This window comes from Myotis brandtii, unplaced genomic scaffold, assembly GCF_000412655.1.
Source record: "Myotis brandtii unplaced genomic scaffold, ASM41265v1 scaffold1875, whole genome shotgun sequence".
Taxonomy (NCBI): domain Eukaryota; kingdom Metazoa; phylum Chordata; class Mammalia; order Chiroptera; family Vespertilionidae; genus Myotis; species Myotis brandtii.
In genome coordinates this window covers 703,857-725,333 of record NW_005356961.1, presented here as the reverse complement: position 1 = coordinate 725,333, position 21,477 = coordinate 703,857, and the positions used below count along the sequence as shown (strand labels likewise).

General features: G+C 42.4%; 1 protein-coding gene across 1 annotated transcript in view; it reads right to left on the bottom strand.

Annotated features, from left to right (window-relative positions):
• Positions 1-12,934: 12,934 nt before the first annotated feature.
• CCNB3 (cyclin B3) overlaps positions 12,935-21,477 on the bottom strand; it is an 80,340-nt gene continuing 71,797 nt past the window's right edge. The window contains exons 10-14 of the mRNA XM_014538266.1: positions 21,177-21,314; positions 17,568-17,723; positions 16,601-16,750; positions 13,379-13,512; positions 12,935-13,157 (exon numbers count right to left, since the gene is read on the bottom strand). Of these exons, the coding sequence (XP_014393752.1) occupies positions 13,085-13,157; positions 13,379-13,512; positions 16,601-16,750; positions 17,568-17,723; positions 21,177-21,314 (651 nt within the window). The 3' untranslated portion in view covers positions 12,935-13,084. The remainder of the gene's footprint in view (positions 13,158-13,378; positions 13,513-16,600; positions 16,751-17,567; positions 17,724-21,176; positions 21,315-21,477) is intronic.

Here is a 21,477-nt window from a genome sequence, read left to right as displayed (position 1 = left end):
CCAATTTGCATTTTTTTCAATGCCCACTCCCAGTCAGACAAACCTAATCAAACTCCAGTGTCCAGAGAAGTTCTCTCTTTTTGGCCTTGTTTTCCCCACCCCACCCCCAACTCACACCTTTAAGTAAGTGTCCCTTCCCACTGATCAAAAGAAAGCCAGAAAACTGGCCTCTCCCTACTTCTCAAACAAACTTAGCGTGCTCAATCACCTGACTCCATCCAGGCTGGTTCATCGAGGTGCACAATCCAGACTCCAACCACTGGTTCTCAGCTCTGGAATTCCACCAGCCTAGCCCACTTAAACCAGCCGCCTGTGTTTTACCTCTGCAGGGGTGAGGAGAAAAATACTAACAAGGGGATAGTCCCCAAATGTCTGATTGCTGTGCCAAACAAATTAAGAAGTTCTAGCTCTACAACTTTAGAACGTTAATGAAAAAGATAAAACATGGAAAACTTATTTAAGCATCAGCATATATTAACTTACTGTACATATTTCAGTGGGGGTATGTGCTGTTGCTGTATCTTTGGCTTTCTCTGCTTCATTCTTTCTTCCCAGGAAGAAGTATTAGATCAAATCAGACAAGATTGAGCGTGTTCAGGGTGGTATGGCCGTAGACATGTATTAAATGAAATCAGGAAGGTCACCATTGCAGCCTGACTTGGCTTCTCTATGGCTGCACATATTAACACCTGCACACTTACTCCCAGAGTTGGGAACCAAGTTGCATTTTTCTCAGAAGGACCTTTTCCAAAATGGAAATTTTCCAAATGAGCAAATTTAAGGAAGAAGAAGAAGAAGAAGTCCTAGAAGAGGGTAGCCTTATATTGGCAGTGCCTAAGCATGGCTCTGTCTTCTAATTCTTTTTATTACTGATAATAGTAAACTATAATAAGACTCCATCTCTTGTTCTTACTTTGCTGACTTATAATATGTCTTTGTACACTGTAGTGCTATTGTTGCTTTGTTGTACCATCTGGGTTCCCTTTCACCCACTCTGAGCCAGAATGATATTGAACAAAACCACTTGGATTTGAGGCTCGATTCAATTCATGGAGAATAACTGATAGGTGATTAGGCCCAGGAGCAGGTGTGGTTTGCTAAATTGCTTGGTTATCTCCTAAATTGCTTAGTTACCAGTTGCTTCCCCAAAAGGAAGACAGCTTGCTAAGCACCTGTTCTTGCATGTACTAGCTTGCAAACAAAGCAAGGAATGGTCATCTCTTTCTCCAGGGAGCTGGCTTAGCCTCTGGATGCCTAAGTTCCTTTCAGAACTTCAGTATTAACTACTTTCAGTAATATAATTGCTCGAGTGGTGGGACCAGACACCAAGTACCCATCTTAATTATGTTCAGAGATGCCATTAAGAGCCAGTGTTCTGGGGTTTGCTTGCATCTTTGGTAGCACTTTCTGAGGGATTGAGTGGGCAATTCCTGGATAGAACAGTGGGGAAGGAGAACACCAAGAGACTTGGACTGCCACCAATTGCTTCTGGTGTCAATACTACAGGTCAGCCCTCTCTCCAAAAAGGGCCTATACTGTGTCCAAAAGGGCAGGAGAAGAATAAGAAAGAGATTTTCAATTTAATAAATTATGTTAAAGATTGATTAGAAGACACAGTTGGGGTCAACACAATCTTCCCTCAGGACACAAGTGGAATAGTTTTAGTTTCGTAAAAGACAGAAATGAATACCAAAGCAAACAAACCCATTAGCATCATTCCATCCTGTAAAGGACCTCAACTGGCAATATGGCTTGTGGAATTGTATCTGTATCTTTGTCTGCTAATCTGTAATCCATGCTGTTCTGTTCCATTATTTTTCTTTTTTTTCAAAGGCCCCTGCAAATCAGCAGGGCCAGGGGCTGGATGGGGAGGAGACGGGTAGTTGTGGGGTAACAGGTAAAAGCAGAAAGAAAAGGTCCATAAAGTGAGCCTGTTCCTCCTCACCCAAATAATGGAACACCAGTTTTCAAAGTTAATAGTTTTGCTTCTTAAAATATTTTAATAAATGGATAAACACAATCATACCAGTGGCTCATCATTTACTTCAGGATGGGGGGAGATGAATGGCAGTGGTAATGGTGGATGAGCTTGGGTGGTATCCAACCTCTAAACAAGCCACATGCATGTAAGTATGGCAGGTCAGGAAGGACAGTAGCAACACAAGCCAAGAATCTCCATCAGAGTGATCATAACATTAAAAGGGATGCCACAAAAAGTTCTAAAACAGCTGCAACTTGGGACAATTCTGTGGGAAAATACCTGCCACTGTAATTTTTCTAAAAGCCAATTCTCTACAAGACCCAGATTTCAATGAAATGAACTGTAGAGGGAAAGTGACATACAGAAATACAGTCCTGACTGCTAAATAGATGCATAAATGCAAAATGCACACTAAAGAACTTTTGGCATTACAATCTGCCCACCTCACACATACATTACATACTCCTCACCCCTCCAGAAGGGTTTGAGGTTGGAAAGAGTAGTCTGTTCAGATGCAAAATTGGTGAGGCCTGGGATCAAAAATGGTTCAATTTCTGCCCCACTAACAGAGACCCTTGTCACATTTAATAGGTGGGCAAACTAGGCTATACTAGACCAGAATTCCACAAAATGCTACACCCGGGTAAGAAGTTGGATCTTCTAAATCATTGACTTACTTACCAATACCAAAACTATCTCTTACTTAGAGATGAAACAGATGTGATCTTCAGGACCATATTTCAGTCTACCCCCATAAAAACTATATTCTTAGGCTTTCTGATGAAAAGAGCCCTGTTTCTGAGGAGCTATCACCATGTTAAGAAATTTATAATACATCCTGTAGGCTAGGGAAGTACCATCTGAATTGAATTTAAGTCTGCTTTTTAAATCATGGTATAATAAAATTGCCTTTTTTCTTTTGGTGTAAATGTCAATGAATTTTAACACATGTAGATATTCTAGTAACCACCACCACTATCCAGGATACAGAATAATTTTCACTGCCCCATAAATCTCCTTCACATCATCCCTTTATAGCCACATCCTAACTCTACCTCTAACACTGACCTATTTTCCATCACAATAGTTTTTTTTTCTTTCAAGAATGTCATAGATTTAAAAGGGAACCTACTGTATGGGAAATCATATTTGCCCATAATCCATCTAATAAGGGTTTAATTTCCAAAATATACAAAGAATTCATACAACTCAACACCATGAAGACCAACAATACAATCAAAAAATGGGCAAAGGACCTGAATAGACACTTCTCCAAAAGGACATACATATGGCCAAGAAACATATAAAAACATGCTCAACATCATTAATCATCATAGAAATGCAAATTAAAACCACAAGTGAGATATCACCTCATTCTTGTCAAAATGCCTAGCCTATCTAATAAAAGAGTGATATGCAAATTGACCATCACTCCAACACACAAGATGGCTGCCCCAGTGGTCAAAGGTCACAAGATGGCCAGCAGGGGAGGGCAGTTGAGAGGGACCAGGCCTGAAAGGGAGAGCAGTTGGGGGCGATCAGGCTGGCAGGGGAGGGTTGTTAGGGGAGACCAGGCCAGCAGAGAAGGGCAGTTGGGGGGGACCCAGGCCTGCAGGGGAGGGCAGTTGGGGGTGACCAGGCCTGCAGGGGAGGGCAGTCAGGGGCAACCAGGCTGGCAAGGGAGGGAAGTTAGGGGTGACTGGGCCAGTAGGGAAGGGTAGTTTAGGGAGACCAGTCCTGCAGGGGAGGGCAGTTAGGGGCGACCAGGCCAGCAGAGGAGGGCAGTTAGAAATGACCAGGCTGGCAGTGGAGGGAAGTTAGGGGCAATCGGGCAGCCAAGCAGGCGTGTGGTTGGGAGCCAGCAGTCCTGGATTGTGAGAGGGATATCCGACTGCCCACTGGGATTGGGCCAAGCAGGCAGTTGGACATCCCTCGAGGGGTCCCAAATTGGAGAGGGTGCAGGCTGGGCTGAGGGATACACATCTCCCCCTCCCCCCCATGCATGACTTTCGTGCACCAGGCCTCTAGTCATCAACAAACAATCCTAGTGCATTGTTGGTAGGACTGCAGACTGGTGCAGCCACTGTGGAAAACAGTATGGAGGTTCCTTTAAAAATTAAAAATGGAACTGCCATTTGACCCAGTGATCCCACTTCTAGGAATACTAGTATATCCAAAGAAACTCAAAACACCAATCAGAAAGAATATATGCACCCCTATGTTCATAGCAGCATTATTTACAATAAAGATCTGAAAATAGTCCAAGTGCCCATCAGTAGATGAGTGGATAAAAAAGCATTGGTACATTTACACAATGAAATGATATGCAGCTTTAAAAATGAAGGATCTCTTGCCCTTTGAGACAGCATGGAGAGAACTGGAGATGACTATGCTATGCAAAATAAGCCAGTCAGAGAAAGACATGTATCATATGATATCACTTAATGTAGAATCTAATGAACAAAATAAACTAATGTACAAAATAGATCCAGAGACATGGAAGCATGGAACAGACTGACAAATCTTGAAGAGAAGGGGAAGGGGGAGATGAGAAGAGAGTAATCAAAGGACTTATATGCATATATACATAACCTATGGACACAGACTGGGGTGAGGGTTGAGTGGAAGGGGTCAAAAAGGGAGAAAATGAGAAACATCTGTAATACTGTCAACAATAAAAAAAAAGAATGTCATAGAATATGTAACCTTTTGAGACTAGCTCCTTTAACTCAGCCTTTCAGATTTTTTCAAGTTGTCCTGTGAATCAATAATATGTTCCTTTTTACTGCTGAACAGTATTCTATCCCATGGATCCACCATTCATTTATTCATTCATCCATTGAAGAAATTTTATGAATATAACTGCTATAAACATTCATATACAGATTATTGTGTTTACTTCTCTAGGATAATTACTGAGGAGTGGGATTGTTGGGTTATGTGATAAATGCAAGTTTAACTTGGTAAGAAACTTCCAAATTGTTTTTCCAGAGTGGCTGTACCATTTCACATTCAAAGTAGCAATATGTGAGAGTTCCACATGCTCTACATCATCAGCTCTTAGAATCCATTAATTTTTTAAATACATTTTTTATTGATTTCAGAGAGAAAGGGAGAGGGAGAAAGAGATGGAAACATCAATGATAAGAATCATTGATCGGCTGCCTCCTGCACGTCCCCTATTGGGGATCAAGCCTGCAACCCAGGCATGTGCCCTTGACTGGAATTGAACCCAGGACCCTTTAGTCCTCAGGACAACACTCTATCCACTGAGCCAAACCAGCTAGGGCCAATAATTTTTTATTTTAGCCATTCTAATAGGTGTTTAATGGCATCTCATCATGGAAATTCCCTAACAGCAAATAATGTTCAACATTCATTTATGTGCTTATTTGTCATACTTAAATCCTCTTTGGTGAAGTATCTGTTCAAATTCTTTTTTCTTTTTTGTAATTGTGTTTTTCATTTACTTGTTGAGTTTTCAGAATCCTTTATGTACCCTAGATCCAAGTTCTTTGGCAGATACATAGTTTACAAATATCTTCTGAAAGTCTGTAGTTTATCTTTTAATTCTCTTTATATCTCTCAGAGGAAAAGTTTTACACTTTTGTAAAGAACGAGTCATCTTTTTTTATTTTACTTTATGGAATGTGCTTTTTGTGCCATATCTAAGAGCTCTTCCTCTAACTCAATTGTTTTCAACCATGGGTGACTTTGCCCCCTGGGAATACTGAGCAATACCTGGATACATTTTTGGTTGTCACAACTTGGAGAGGGCTATAGGTATCTAATTGGTAAAGGTGAGGGATGCTACTAAATATCCTACATTGACAGGACATTTCCCACAACAAAGAATTATCTGGCTGAAAATGTCAATAGTGCTCAGAAACCCTGATTTAACCCAGGTCACAAAGATTTTCTCTTATGTTGACTTCTAGAGGTTTTATACTTTATGTTTTAACTAGAGGCTTGGTGCACAAAATTCATGCATGGGGCAAGGGGGTCCCTCAGCCTGGCCTGCACCCTCTCGAAATCCGGGACTGCTGGCTCCTAACCACTCGCCTGCCTGCCTGATCCCCCCTAACCACTCCCCTGCCTGCCTAATTGCCCCTAACCACTCTGCCTGCCTGATCTCCCCTAACCACTTGCCTGCCTGCCTGATCTGCCCTAACCCCTCACCTACCTGCCTGAACCCCCCTAACTGCTCGCCTGCCTGCCTGATCCCCCCTAACCACTCCCCTGCCTGCCTAATTGCCCCTAACCACTCTGCCTGCCTGATCTCCCCTAACCACTTGCCTGCCTGCCTGATCTGCCCTAACCCCTCACCTACCTGCCTGAACCCCCCTAACCACTCGCCTGCCTGCCTGCCTGATCACCCCTAACCTCTTCTGCCTGCCTAATCACCTCTAACCGCTCTCCTGCCTGCCTGATTGCCCCTAACCCGCTCTGCCTTGGCCCCTGCCACTGCAGCTTTGTCTGGAAGGACGTCTGGAATGACGGCCAGAAGGATGTTTGGCTGTTCGGTCTAATTAGCATATTATGCTTTTATTATTATAGATTTTAAATCTGACTCAATTTGAAATAATTCTTGAAAAACAAATGAGGTTTATTTTATTTTATTTTTAATCCTCACTCGAGGCTATTTTTTCCATTGATCTTTTAGAGAAAGTGGAAGAGAGAGGGAAAGACAGAGAGAAACGTCAATGTGAGAGAAACACATCGATTGGTTGCCTCCTGCATGTGTCCTGACCATGGCCAAGACCAAGGAGGAGCCTGCAACCAAGGTACATGCCCTTGACTGGAATCAAACCCCCTTTGGTCTGCAGGTCAAAGCTCTACCTACTGAGCCAAACCATCTAGGGAATAAGTGAGGTTTAAATGAAGGTTCATTTTTTGGCATACAGATTGCTCCAACACCATGTATTAAAAAGGCTGCTTCTATAAGACTCCTAGAAGGAAATATAGGCAGCAAAATATCAGACATCTCAACCTAGCAGAATTTTCACCAATACATCACCTAGGGCAATAGAAAGAAACAAAGGAAAAAATGAACAAATGGAACTACATCAAAATAATAAGCTTCCGCACAGCAAAAGAAACCAGCATCACAGCAAAAGAAAACAGCATCAAAATGAAAATGGAACCAACTGTATGGAAGAACATATTTGCCAATGATATATATTATAAGGAATTAACTTCTAAAATATATAATAAAGTACTCATACAACTCAACAAAAGGAAGACCAACAATTCAATTTTAAAAAATGGGCAGAGAACATACAAATGGCCCCCTGAATTAGGCTGTTTGGAAGGTTGGCCTTTGTACTGAGACATATGAAATAATGCTCAATGTTACTAATCATCAGAGAAATGCAAATTAAAATGACAATGAGATATCACCTCACACCTACCAGAACGGCTGCCATCAATAATTCAACAAACAACAAGTGCTAGTATGTGGGGTGCGGCTACAGTGTTTTGGACAGGTTCACGCCTTAGACTGAGGAGAGGGCACAGTCCTCTCATTGCCATGTGCAAGCCCCAGCTTGGAGGGCAGAGCCCTCCTAGCACAATTATAGCCAACAGCTATAGTTGTAAGCTTGAACCTATGGTCTGAACACATGGCCCCACATGCCTGAATGATGTGGGCTTGATAGAGTTCAGGTACATGTAGTTGAGTGGCATTAAAACCCACAAGAATGTTGTAAACAACTTGATTACACCCTTACTTTGCCTCGCGGCATCTGCAATAAAATAAAGACACGGCTTGTGCGTGTTGGCGCTGTCTCTCCATCAGAGGAGCAGCATCCCACTGAGACCCAGCTTTCATTCTCTTGTCTGTCTTTTCTAAGCCTTTCAGCCACCCCCACTTGGGTCACTGAACCAGGCTGAGCTGGCATGGCAGGTAAGGCGCCCTGGGGCTGAGTATGCCATGGCCATGCCGGCTCACCACATATGGCGCCCGAATGGGGACTGAGTTCTGGGACCAGGGACTGAGTTCTGCGACCAGGGACTGAGTTCTGCAAACAGGGACTGAGTTCTGGGACCAGGAACTGAGTTATGAGGAACAGGGCCTGAGTTTGGGGAAACTACAATTGTTAGGTGAAAGGAGACCCCAAGGCATGCATGCGGAGAAAGGAAGGTAGGGAGCCGAGGTGTGGTAATAGCTCGGTGTAAAACTTGGGAAAGTCAGGATCCTAGGAAGGGATTCCTAAAAACAATGCTTATTGAAGCATTTTTATAAAATTAAAAACAGATCTGTAAAGCATAATTGTCATTTAAAGAAAATAAGCAGAAAATAAGCGGTAGACGTTAGAAAATAGGCGGAAAGAAATAAGCAATAGAAAGTAAGCGGTAGACGTTAGAAAATAAGCGGTAGGAAATAAGCGGTAGGAAATAAGTGGTAGAAAATAAGTGGTAGAAAATAAGTGGTAGACATAAGCAGTAGAAACAGAAATAAGCCGTAGAAAATAAGAAGTAAATAGGAGATACAAAATAAGGTAGAAATCTCCTAGGCTTTGTTTAAGCCAGCGGTTCTCAACCTGTGTAGGTCGCGACCCCTTTGACAGTAGAATGACCCTTTCACAGGGGTCGCCTAAGACCATCCTGCATATCAGATATTTACATTACGATTCATAACAGTAGCAACATTACAGTTATGAAGTAGCAACAAAAATAATTTTATGGTTGGGTCACAACATGAGGAACTGTATTTAAAGGGCCAGAAGGTTGAGAACCACTGGTTTAAGCCACTGTAAAGCAACTAATGGCTGTGGTTGATGTTTGAGGAAGTAACTTTTATTTCTGACCTAGATTGTAAGCTCTTGCAGCAGTTGCATTGTTTCTGGGCTTTGGTTATTTCTTTCTTGTGCGACCTGATAGCTCCCTGGGACTTGGGGTCTGTGTGAGATGCCAGACTCAGAGGTGGAGGTCTCCAGCTCTGCAGGCCCCAGGGGTGCTCTCTTACTCCATGCAGCAGTGGCTGAAGGGACCAAATTTCCACCTGTGTGGACGAGGCTGATTTGACTGGGACTGGTGCCGACTCAGAACCAAGGCCAGCCTTCCAAACAGCCTAATCCAGGGGGCCAGTTTTGCATCAACGACATCTTTGCATCACTGGCATCTTGCTACGTAAGTGGCCGAGGTATCAACATGGAGTCAGCTGAAGAAGATGGCGACTGAGGCCAAGCATATGTTAGCAAAGCAAGTGGAAGCTATGCTAGCGTTGGTGAACTGTCAGTTTTCTGTAAAATCTTGCGGAGCTAAATCTAAGGACTCTGAGTAAGATATCCTGAAAACGTTAACATGTTTGTAGTTTTGTTTTGCATTGGTATTGCTTTGTTAATAGCCAGAAGTCTGTTTTGATGTTCCTGAATAATTTGTTTAGAGTTTTTTGATAATGTACATAGATGTGTTTAAAAACAAAAGAAAAGGGGGATACAGTGTTTTGGACAGGTTCAAGACTTGGACTGAGGAGAGCGCACAGTCCTCTCATTGCCACGTGCAAGTCCCAGCTGGAGGGCAGGGCCCTCCCAGTACAATTATAGCCAACAGCTATGGTTGTAAGCTTGAACCTATGGTCCAAACACGTGGCCCCATGATGTGGGCTTGATAGAGTTCAGGTACATGTAGTTGAGTAGCATTGAAACTCACGAGAATGTTGTAAACAACTTGATTACACCCTTACTTTGCCTCACGGCATCTGCTATAAAATAAAGACACGGCTTGTGGGCGTTGGCGCTGTCTCTCCATCAGAGGAGCAGCATCCCACCGAGACCCAGCTTTCATTCTCTTGTCTGTCTTTTCTAAGCCTTTCAGCCGCCCTCACTCGGGTCACTGAACCAGGCTGAGCTGGCATGGCACATAAGGCGTCCTGGGGCTGAGTATGCCATGGCCGTGCCAGCTCACCACACTGGAAAGGATGTGGAGAAAAGTTAACCCTACTACACTGCTGGTGGGAATGCAGACTGGTGCAGCTACTATGGAAAACAGTATGGAGTTTCCTAAATAAAAAAAAAAATGGAACTGCCCTTTGACCCAACGATCACACTTCTGGGAATATATCCTAAGAATCCTGAAACACCAATCAGAAAGAATATATGCATCCATATTTCATAGCAGTGTTTTTTATAAAAGTTAAGATCTCAAAACAGCCCAAGTGCCCATCAGTAGATGAGTGGATACAAAACGCTGTGGTACATCTACACAATGGGATACTATGTGGCTATCTGAATTTCCTTGTGCATTACCAGGATATAGAAATGTGCTTGATTTTTTTTTGTGTTGACCTTGTGTTCTGTGACCTTGCTGAACAAAAATATTAGTTCTATGAGGGTTTTTTGTGGATTCTTTGAGATTTTCTACACATATAATTATGCCATCTCCAAAAAAAAGTCAATTTCATTTCCTCCTTTGCAATCTGTATTCTATTTCTTTTTCTTGTCTAATTGCACTGGATAACTTCTAGTATAATGTTAATAGGACTGATGAGAGTAGACATCCTTGCTTTGTTCCTAATCTTACGGGAAAGTATTCAGTCTTTCACCATTAAATATGATGTTACATGAAAATTTTTGGTGACAGCCTTTATCAGATTGAGGAAGTCTCTATTTTTAGTTTGTTGATCATTTTTGTCATGGATGAATGCTGAATTTTGTCAAATGATTTTACTGCATCAATTAATAAGTGATTTTTCTTCTTTAAACTGTAAATATGGTTGATATCCTAGACATTTTGAATATGACATTATGAAATTGCTTACATAAATTGTATAGAAAACATTTACATTTTTACTTTAGCGATCAATCTGATTTTCAGGCCACAGATTCTCACCAGCTTTCTGTGGGCTGAAGGCTCAATGTCAGTTCAGTTTTTAAAGCCTTTGCAGTATTTGTCAGGTCTGTCTGGTGTGTGTGTGTGTGTGTGTGTGTGTGTGTGTGTGTGTGACTAAGCGGTTAGTCTGGAACCAGATGTGCTGTGTAATTTCCAGGACCTCTAAATAATAAATCTTAACTCTTTCAAAATTTCCTATTGGTTATTGCTGAGAGTGTCTCTCGATCATAATAAGAAACACAAAGGTCAGTCCAGCCACAACATTGGTTATTGATAGGCTGAGACTGGTACAAAACACATGATTAGAATATTTAATATGGTTAAGATGGCAATGATCTCCAAATTGATCTATAAATTCAATGCAATCTCTTTCAAAATCCTAGCTTTCTTTTCAGAAATTGACAAGCTGATGCTAAAAAAAAAAAATCACATAGAAATGTGAGGGACCCAGAATAACCAAAACAATCTTGAAAAGGAGGAAGTTGGAGAACGTACATTTCCTGATTTCAAAATTGACTACAAAGCTACAGTAATCAAAGTGGTGTGTTACAGGCATAAGGATAGGTATATGGGTAAATGGGATACAATTGAGAGTCCAGAAATGAGCTCTCAAATTTACAGTCAATTAATTTTCAATAAGGGCACTAAGATCTTTTTCAACAAATGGTGGTGGGGCAACTGGATATCTATCTACATGCAAGAAAATGAAGTTGGACCACTATGTCACACCACATATAAAAATTAATTCAAAATAGATTTAAGGCCAAAATGTAAGAGCTAGACGTATAAAACTACTAGACAAAAAAAATGGGAGTAAATCTTCATGACCTTGGATTAGAACTGTTCTGATTAGGCCAATCAGAACAGTTGCCAGCTCTAGTGGTATTCTGCTGTGACAGACATTACTTGTTTCAGTGGCTAGATTGTGGGGCAGACCCAGAGGTCCTAGAGGCAGTGTTTCTCTATCAACTGGAACAGGATGTTCAAATCCTCTGTGAACAAATGAGATAGCTGTACCAGTATACATCACCCCAAAGACTAGATATAGATAGATAGATAGATAGATAGATATAGATAGATCGATCTCACCTGAGGATATGTATTGATTTTTAGAGAGAAACATTGATTCATTGCTTCCCATTGCACCCTGACTGGGGCTCAAATCCATAACCAAGGTATGTGCCCCAATCAGGAATCAACCCACAACCTTTTGTTATATGGGACAGCGTTCCAACCAACCGAGCCACCTGGCCAGGACAGAAATTTCTCCTCTTGATAGAAGATGAAGGCCATAAGATTTCAGCATGTCACTCTAAGCAGTTTTTTTTTATTTGATTTAAACTCTAGAAAACTGCCTAACTATGAAAATAGGGCTGTCTTTGGGTGAAAATCCTGATCCCTGCCTTTTCATCGTCTAGGAAGGAAAGAAAACAAACGACATAAGATATGGACCAAAGGATATTGGTCCAGATCTGGACACTGAGGCCTGTCTGTCAAGTAAAGTTCTCCCTCCTTAGACTGGGCACTACAACCCAACCCCAGCACCACTCCAATGATCCTCCTTCTACAGGCACATCCATCAATTCACACCTAAATCAACTCAATTCCTACACCCCTGAAGTGACAGACTCCAACAGAGGAAGAAATTGGGTAAGCTCTGAAATTGGACTCTGAGGCACAACCTTTACTAGACAGGGGGGTGGAATCCTTGGGCTACGCAATAGTACATAGAGAACAGACTGACAGCTGTCAGAGGGAAGGGGGTTGGGGACTGGGTAAGAAAGGTAAAGGGATTAAGCAAAGGAAATAAAGAAACTCATGGACACAGACAACAGTATGGTGTTTGCCAAATGGGGGGATGGGGAGAGGTAGAAAAGGGTAAATGGGGGATAAATGGTGATGGAAGGAGACTTGACTTGGTGTGGTAAACACACAATACAATATACAGATGATGTATTGTAGAATTGTATACCTGAAACCTATAGAATTTTATTAACCAATATTGCCCTAATAAATTCAATTCAATTTTTTTACATAAAAAAGGGGAGGTGAGCCATTTTAGCAACAAATATTAATTTTTATTATATTTCTAAATAAATACTACAATACTTTTTTCTCTTACATAAAAAACTTAAACACTTAAACATTTATAACATTCAGTTTTGGAAAAGACAAACAGTAAAAATGAAGAAAAGTGATCAAGAAAATTTTCAAAGACAATAAATATAGCCTGGTTATATGCTGCCAGAGTTCTAGGCCCTCATTTCAGGATTAGCGGGAGTACAAAATTTCCTCCAGCTTCAACTTGTCCAAGGGGGGGATTTTGGTGACTTCATAAAAGTTCCTGCAAAAGGAAGAGACATCTGCTCAGTATAAAATAGCCAAAGCAAGCAGGCTTCATGGAATAAGTGGGAGATAGGGCCCTTGGTTCCCTATCTTGCTTTAACCCTGGAGCAGAAAGTAAAGTAAAAAGTACCTCAATCTTTCTTTTCCCTGAGGCAAGTATAGTCTGGGCCTCCCCATGACTGAGCACAAACCCAACCTCATCTGGAGCTTGGTACTTACGGGTGAGAATACTTGAAACACACAGTCTTGAGCCTATCATTGCAAGGATACAAAGTCAGCAGCGTGTTAAGTTTTTTGACCAAGAGGTAAAGATCAGAGGTCACGAAGTCAAAGTAATAATTCAGGAAATAAGTCTGAAAGAAGCAACATAAACAGTGACTTTTATGACAGGAAGCAGACCCTTCCTCTGTGTCTACTATCCCAAACCCAAACTTCCTATCCATGGTATAGAAAGGGAAGAGAGTGAAAGACTCATACGTCATAGACACTGACCAATTATTACAGGAGAATAGGTTCCAGCCACAAACTAGTGGTATGGCTATATTCATATGTACCAGTTGGATATTAGCCCTGGCCATAGATATTCAGGTATGCTGAAATCCACTACCAAAAAAATCCAAGGAACATGACTGACTTTGTAATTTACTCACTTTCAGATCAAGAGCCAATGGACAGGCAAACCTCAGAACAAACTTGAGGTCCCAACTCAACAGCCAACAGAAACTTAAGGCTGTTCCTTGTCTCTGGATCTACCAGCTATCATTCCATGCATTCATTTTCTCATTCAATTTGAAGGATGCCTACTATGTGGCAGAAGCAAAATAGCAATGTATTTAAGAGCAAATGTTCTGGAGGCAAACTACTGGGGTTCAAAATCTATTTTAACTAATAGTCTGGCCTTAAATTGGTTATTTAACCTCTTGGTGCCTCATTTTACCAATGGGGATCATTATAGTAATTACATTGCATGATTAAATGAGTTAATATATACAAAGCACATGTAACAGTCTAGCATATAGTAAGTGCCTAAATAATGCTACCTGGGATTAATATTATTAGACAGGCATGCACAGAGAGAATTACAAAATGTGTGGAAAGTGCTATGATGGAAGTGAACATAGGGCGCTGGAGGCAAAGGGCAACAAGACCCATGAACTCTGGCTAGGAGAGTAACAGAAAGCTTCATAGAGGAGGGGACATCTATAATGAGTGTTGAAAGTCAAGTAGGAGCTCCACAGGTAGAGAAAAGATTTATTCTATAACACAGTGATTTTCTAAAAATATCTTAAATTAGCCCGGCTGGCATGTCTCAGTGGTTGAGCCTCAACCTGTGAACCCGGGGGGTCATGGTTCGATTCCCAGTTGGGGCACATGCCTGGGTTGAAGGCTTGATCCCCAGTGTGGGGCATGCTGGAGGCAGCTTATCAATGATTCTCTCTCATCATTGATGTTTCTATCTATCCCTTTCCCTTCCTCTCTGAAAGTAATAAAAAAATATTTTAAAAAAATAAAAATATCTTAAATTATTTCCCCAAACCCCCTTTTAAAAAATATCTTACCTGGAAGCCCAAACATCTTACCTGGAATTGGAGGCAAAGGCTAAGAAGCCCACTAATTTGAATCCCCTTATCTTTATATGGCCCCGGAGACACTTCTACAGGAATCCCAGGGCTCTACTGAATACTGTTTGAAAACCACTGCCACAGGCAAAGGGCAGTCATTAGCATGCGGAACAGGGGAGTAACATGTGGGAACACATTATATTTAGTGTGTTAAATAAGATTAGTGGCCCCATTGTCACTGCACCAGTTCAGGCCCAAAAGCTTCACCTTGACTATTACAAAAGCTGACTTGCCAATGTTGCCACTTTTACACTCTATCACCTGGTATACCTTCTATACTGCTCTACCAGTACTATTTCCAAAACACACAAATAGGAACACCCCTGCCTCAAAAACTTCCAGTACCTTAGTATAAAATGGATCTCTCAACATGATATCAAAGGTCTTTTATAATCTGAACACATCCTACCATTCTGGTCTCATCTCTTACCATTCCCTACTCATATAGCCGTTGCTCTATCCACAGGAAATGTATTATTCTGCCCCTATACATTACACCCTTTAATTGTTGCCTTCACGTCTTTTCAATTATTGTTCACTCTACCTAGAATGTCTCCTCTCACGGGTTCCTTTCAAGAGCCAATTCAAAAGTCACCTTCTTTGTGAAACCTTTCTTACCTATAGAAGCAGGATATATAGCATAGAGGATTGTGGAATCCAGACTACCAGGATTCAGATCAGGGTTGACATTTAGCTGATACTCACTGATACAAGCATGCCATGTGTTTAAACATTGAAATATTTCTATACTGGTTGGCAAGAAATTTGTTGCCCTGAGCCACTCAATTGCCCCTCTCAAGTACCTACCAGATTTACCAAGGATCCATGGGTCAGAGCCTGGCTCAGAATGGGGCCTCCAGGACCATGGCTCCAGAGCTATGGCCACACCCATTCTGATTATGCAGGACTGGTTGTACACCACTCCTAGTTCTGCCTCTCCCTAGCAAAACATGGGAATGTATTTCTTATCTATAAAATAGGGATAATACTGATCTTGTGGGGTTATTGTAAAGATTAAATGAGTTCATACAAAGTGCTTAGATCACCAAGCACTCAACTTATATAAACACAACTGTTTATAGAGTTCTTTCTCAGTACACAGAGGCTTTCCCATCAGTAGTGGCTCTGGAATTTCTAAGTTGGAGGGGCTCAGGGATGGTTGGGAAGAGCATGCACATTTGTCAGCATACTCTTTCTATTTGGATTGTACGTTACATATCAGTAAAAATTCATAGTTCTCTGAAGTTGATTTTCATAATTTTTCATAAAATTTAGAAAGCATCAAACATGAGTTTTATTTCTATTAGGGAAGGAGGCTCTGGGACCTTCCTCTTTAGAAAAGAACACTATAGTATACCTGTAAGTACCCTATTACACATGGACAGTTGCTTTCACTACTCTGTTCTCTGGGTCAGTGCTTCAAATTCCATTCTAACAAGCTCCCTCAGGGGGTAACCTTGCTGAAGGGACTACAAGGGGCAGAAGTGAAATGGTGTCAGGTAGGAAGTGGGCCCACCCCAGCCCTGCTGCAACCAGAATAATTTCACATTAGTTTGTTTTGTGATATCGGGCTTTCAGCTAAGCTTTCCTTGGAACAAAGCGTACTGTGACTAAGAAAAATGGTACCAAATACTTCAAAACAATTGCTATAGAAACACTTTAGGCAGCCAGGACCCTAATGTTGAGGTGTCAAAGAATTCATAACTGTGGGTATATGGCAGTTTTGGCACTGAATCTCCCACAGCCTTAATTTACACCTTCCTTCTCAGCCAACCCTGTGCTTCTGAATCCCAACCCCATGCCCCTAGCCAGTGTTTACCAAGTTTCCAAGCTTCGTCATGTGGAGGGCCAAAATAAAGGAAGCAGCAGCTAGATTGGAACCCTTTTCCCGGATGAAGTCATATTCATGCAGGGTCAACTCACAGATGAATCGGGATAAGACCACTGTTCTAATGTCGATATGAATATTCTAAAGAGAGCAAAAATACCATTTCAGCAAGCAATGTAGAAAACCAGAACTAAGCAGAAGACCTCCTTCACCTACTCTCTCCAGTTATCTCACCTCAGGCCTAAATGGCTCTCTGCCTGAACAATGTACTTCTCCTACCATCATGGTTCACACTAAGGCACTCTACCCTTGAAAGCACAGAATCTTAAGCAGGAGGAAGGGAGGCAATTCTGAAATCAGCATTAGAATTCACTACCTTCATGGTTTGTAACCAAATTGCCAAATGTACTTGTGGTACCTTTTCATCTACTCTTTATGTACAAGTCATCGTTTGAAGGGCCAAAGCTTTCCAACTATAACTTTGCATCTGGTTCCACCCTAGGATGTGTTCCATGCTCCATAAGAACTCTCTCCCCTTTCTTGTTTGTATCTTTTTTTATTATAACCTATAACACATACAGAGAGAGAGAGAGAAGGTACACTTGTAGAATGCAATGAATAATTATGAAGTGACCTCCCCTGTAACCAATATTCAGGTGAAGAAAGAGAACTTTGCAGCGTCTCCCCCAAAGTTCTTGTGTCCTTTCCTCATAAAAGAATTTTCTCTCCTTCCTCTACTCTGCCCTCACCTCAAAAATTTACAGGCATACTATACAAACCTCCAATTTTCTTCCTCCTACACTTCATAAAGATTGCTAATCTAGGAGAGTCAGATTGAAGAAGAAATTCCTCTGTCCCAAATTGTCTCTTTCCCTTTACCTACCACTCAAGCAGTCACTCTTGGTATGGAAGAGACAAACCTAGCAGGAAGAAGGGAGATATGCCTTCTCTCTCTTACCGTAGAAAACATGCGCAGAAAATGATAGGCGACAGGAATGTTGATTTCAAATTTGAGGGTACTCAGAATGCTGATTTCCATGGCAACCATCTCATGTCGCTGAAAACCCTCACTAAGGGAGTGCAGGAATCGATCCAACTTAGGTGGGCCGGTCTCCTACAGGTGGAGAGAAGAGACAGTCACACCAGGCCAAGACAGCCCACTCCTCTGCTTGGAGATGAAAAGCAGAGGGGAAGGGGTTGAAGGATAGCAGGTAATAACATTTCCTGGAATAAACCTTTAGGTTAGCTCTGAGAGCCAGCTTCTGGTTGATTTGAGTGGCCCATCTGAAACACAAAATCAGAAATACAGGAGAGATCTGCTTCAAAACTGCACCACTAGAAAAAGGATAGGGCCTCTGGGGATGGATTCTTACAGTGTTGGAAGCACATAATACGGCACAAGGGCTGGGATCAGTGGTCTCTCTTTTAATGGGTGAGAGCCAGGAATGGGAAATCTAAGGCCTACTCTGGGGGAAGGGAAGAAAAGAGGCCACAAAAAGGGGAGTTAGAGATGGAAGATAAGTCCTCACTATGTGTCCTAGTCTAAGGAATAAATAAGGATGTTTGGGAAGGGGCACCACTGGAGTAACAGGCAGTGAGAGAGGCAGGCACAGAGGGAGCCTAAGCTGAGACTGAGGAATACAGGGGGTGAGGGGATGTGCATGGGGGTCAGATTGGGGGGAATCCAGGCCAGCCCATGGGTGAGAAGAACCCTATCTGGGAGTACCTTCCCACGCCCCACCCTCTGCAGACTGAACCTTGATTTTGGGGAGAGGACTGGAGGCAGAAAGACCACTGAATTTTCTCTCTAGAACAGCCGTTCTCAACCTGTGGGTCAACACATATATAATTACATATTGTTTTTGTGATGAATCACTATGCTTTAATTATGTTCAATTTGTAACAATGAAATTGGGGGTCACCACAACATGAGGAACTGTATTAAAGGGTCACGGCATTGGAAGGTTGAGAACCACTGCTCTAGAAGCATCCACCTGCCTACCCCAGCCTTTAATTCAAACTTTTCTCTGTCTCTCTAATTTCAGATCACAAACTGGATTAACCCTCTGGTTTTTCAGACAGGAAATTGGGGCCCAGAGAGAAGAAGTAACTTGCTCAAGTTCACAAAGCAACCTAGTGGTTAAGAGCAGGGCAAGACACTCTCTTCCATTTTTCTACTCACCACTGGTTCCTTCCTTCTCTTCTCATACCATCTCCACACCTCCCCTTGCAAAAGTCTTTCTGTACTTATAAATCCTGTGAGGGGAAGACCTCCTTCAACAACAACAAAAAACTTAGTGGGGGGCCCTTTGTCCTGGCAAACAAAAGAGACATGCTCCTGGTTCCAAGGTTTGCTGAGAACAGCCCCCTCTTACTCTCCTCCTCCCTCCTGCTCTCTAGGGACCCACACTGCTTTTTGAAAAATATATTTTTATTGATTTCAGAGAGAAAGGGGAAGAAAGAGAGAGAGAGAGAGAGAGAGAGAGAGAGAGAGAAACATCAATGATGAGAGAGAACCATTGATGGGCTGCCTCCCACAGCAACCCGGGACCTTTCAGTCTGCAGGCCAACGATGCTCTATCCACTGAGCCAAACGGGCCAGGGCCCCAGCTGCTTTTTTAAGGGGGCATCACTGGGGTAACAGGCAGTGGGAGAGAGGCCGGCATTTTTACTCAAGCCATAAAAATGGCCCTAGGTGGGGAAAGGGAAAGGAGGAAGGGAGAGAGGCAAGAAGAGAGGAGGAGGTGGGACAAGGGAAAGAGCCAGGGAAATTGTAAGCTAGCAGTGGAGGAAATGAGCCAGAAAGGAAAGCAGTAAGGGAGGGCATGAGAGAAGAGGAGGGGAGAGAGGGAGAAAGGGGAAAATGAGACTGGGGAGCAAAGGAGGAAAGGATAATGGAAGGGAGCAAGTAAGAGTGAGTTGGAGAGAATTAGCAAGGAAGCAAGAAACAGAGGAAGCTATTGGAGAAGGAGCAGAGAGGAAGCATGGAGGAGGGGGAGCAAGGGAACCAGAGAGTAGGTGGATAGGGAAGGAAATGAGCCAGAGAGGGAAACAATGAAGCAGAGAACAAGGGAGGGGGAAGACAGAGAGGAAGCAAGAAAAGAAGGAGACTAGGGAGTGAAGGTGGTAGGTAGGGAAGGAAGGAAGGAAGGAGCAAGAGAGGAGAGGAGAGAACAAATTAGCAAAAAAAAAAGGTGGAGGAGGTAGGGTAGGGGGAAGCCAAGGAGAGGGTAGGAGCAAGGCACAAGGGAAGTAAGGTGGGGGAGGTAGGGACAAGTTAAGGGAGAGGAGAGAGGATGAGATGGAGCAGAGAGAGTTTGTAAGAGAAGGGGAGGAGAGGGGGAGGAAGGGAGGAGGATGGAATAGGACCTGGGGAAGGAAGGGTGTGAGGGTGGGAAAGTGGCAGGGAGGAAGACAGAGGAATGAGGGTTACAAGGTGGGAGGAAGGGAAGGAGGAAGGGGACCAGTGAATTAAGGAAGGGTGGAGTAGGGAGTAGAACAAGGAAGTAAGTGAACAGGTAAGGGAGTGAGAAAGAGAGGGAGCCAGAAAGGAAAGGAAAAAGCCAGAGGGAGGAGCCAGTATGGATTGAGTGAATACACAAAGTAGGGACAGTAAAATCGAGGGATGGATTAAGAGAAGACTGGAGAAAGATTGCTAGAAAGTGAAGACATAGTGAAGTTAGGGCTTAAGTGATGGAGCACAGAAGTGAGATGAGGGCAAGGACAGCAAGAGAAGGAGGGAGAGAAGCAGGGAAGTAAAGAGCAAAAAAGAGAGGGTTGGAGTTTGGGAGGGAGGTACTGAAGGACTAGGTAGGGAGTGAGTGAGCAAAGGAGGAAGGAAGGCAGGAAGTGAACTAGAGATAGAGCTGTAGAGGGAGGGAGCTGCCAGAGGAACACAAAAACAAACACACAGTTCTAAACCTCTTTGAACTCAGTAAAAGTAGCTACTACCTTTCTGCTCCTAAACCCTAAGGTTTCATACAACTAGCCTATCTGAAGGAAAAATGGGAATTGTACGAGATCATTTAAAATCTAAAGAAGAGGAAAAAATCAGAGAAATTAGGTGAATTATGATTATAAAGGAAAGCGCAGCTACTTGCTTTTATACTACCACTTCAAAAATAACTATTTCACTTAGACTCACTACCAGGCCATTTTCTCTTAAATGTCTCCAGCACCCAGGTTTGGAAATTCTTTCTTATATATACAACTCAAGACTCCACTTGAAAGAGATGGAGTTTGTGGTGGGAAGAAGAAAAGGGGGGGGGGCGCAGAGAATCTAACAACCCATTAAATAGGCACACACACACACACATATGTATATATTAGAGAAAATGGAAGAATCTTGTTGATTCCAGAAAACAAATACATCACCATTGCCACCTAACACCAGCTTCCCTGCTGGGGAAGATAGATTAAAAAATTAGTAAGAAATATTATTTTCATACAGACATAGGTACAAATATATATACACATACACATATACACACATACATAGACATGTGGATACATATGACTTGGATAGAAATCTGATTGATTAGTTCTCTCCAGGTCCTATGGACTCAACCTCAAGTTTTGCTGCAATCAGAAAAGCAGTGGCACCAAGGAGTTGCAGATTCTCTTTCTTGCATGTTTTCTTCATAAGGTAGTGATCCACCAGCTTCACTGCCAAGTAGAGGGACTCATGATTCAGATTACAGTTAACCTGGAGGAATACATAAACAGGGCAAAAATCTGCATATTGTCCAGCTCCAAAATCACATTCAGATAAATCTAACTACCTGGTCTGTGGCATTGAGCACAGTAGAGCTACCAGACCTGGCCAGCTGAGATTCAACTATGAATATGGGAACTAGTTCAGGAATGTG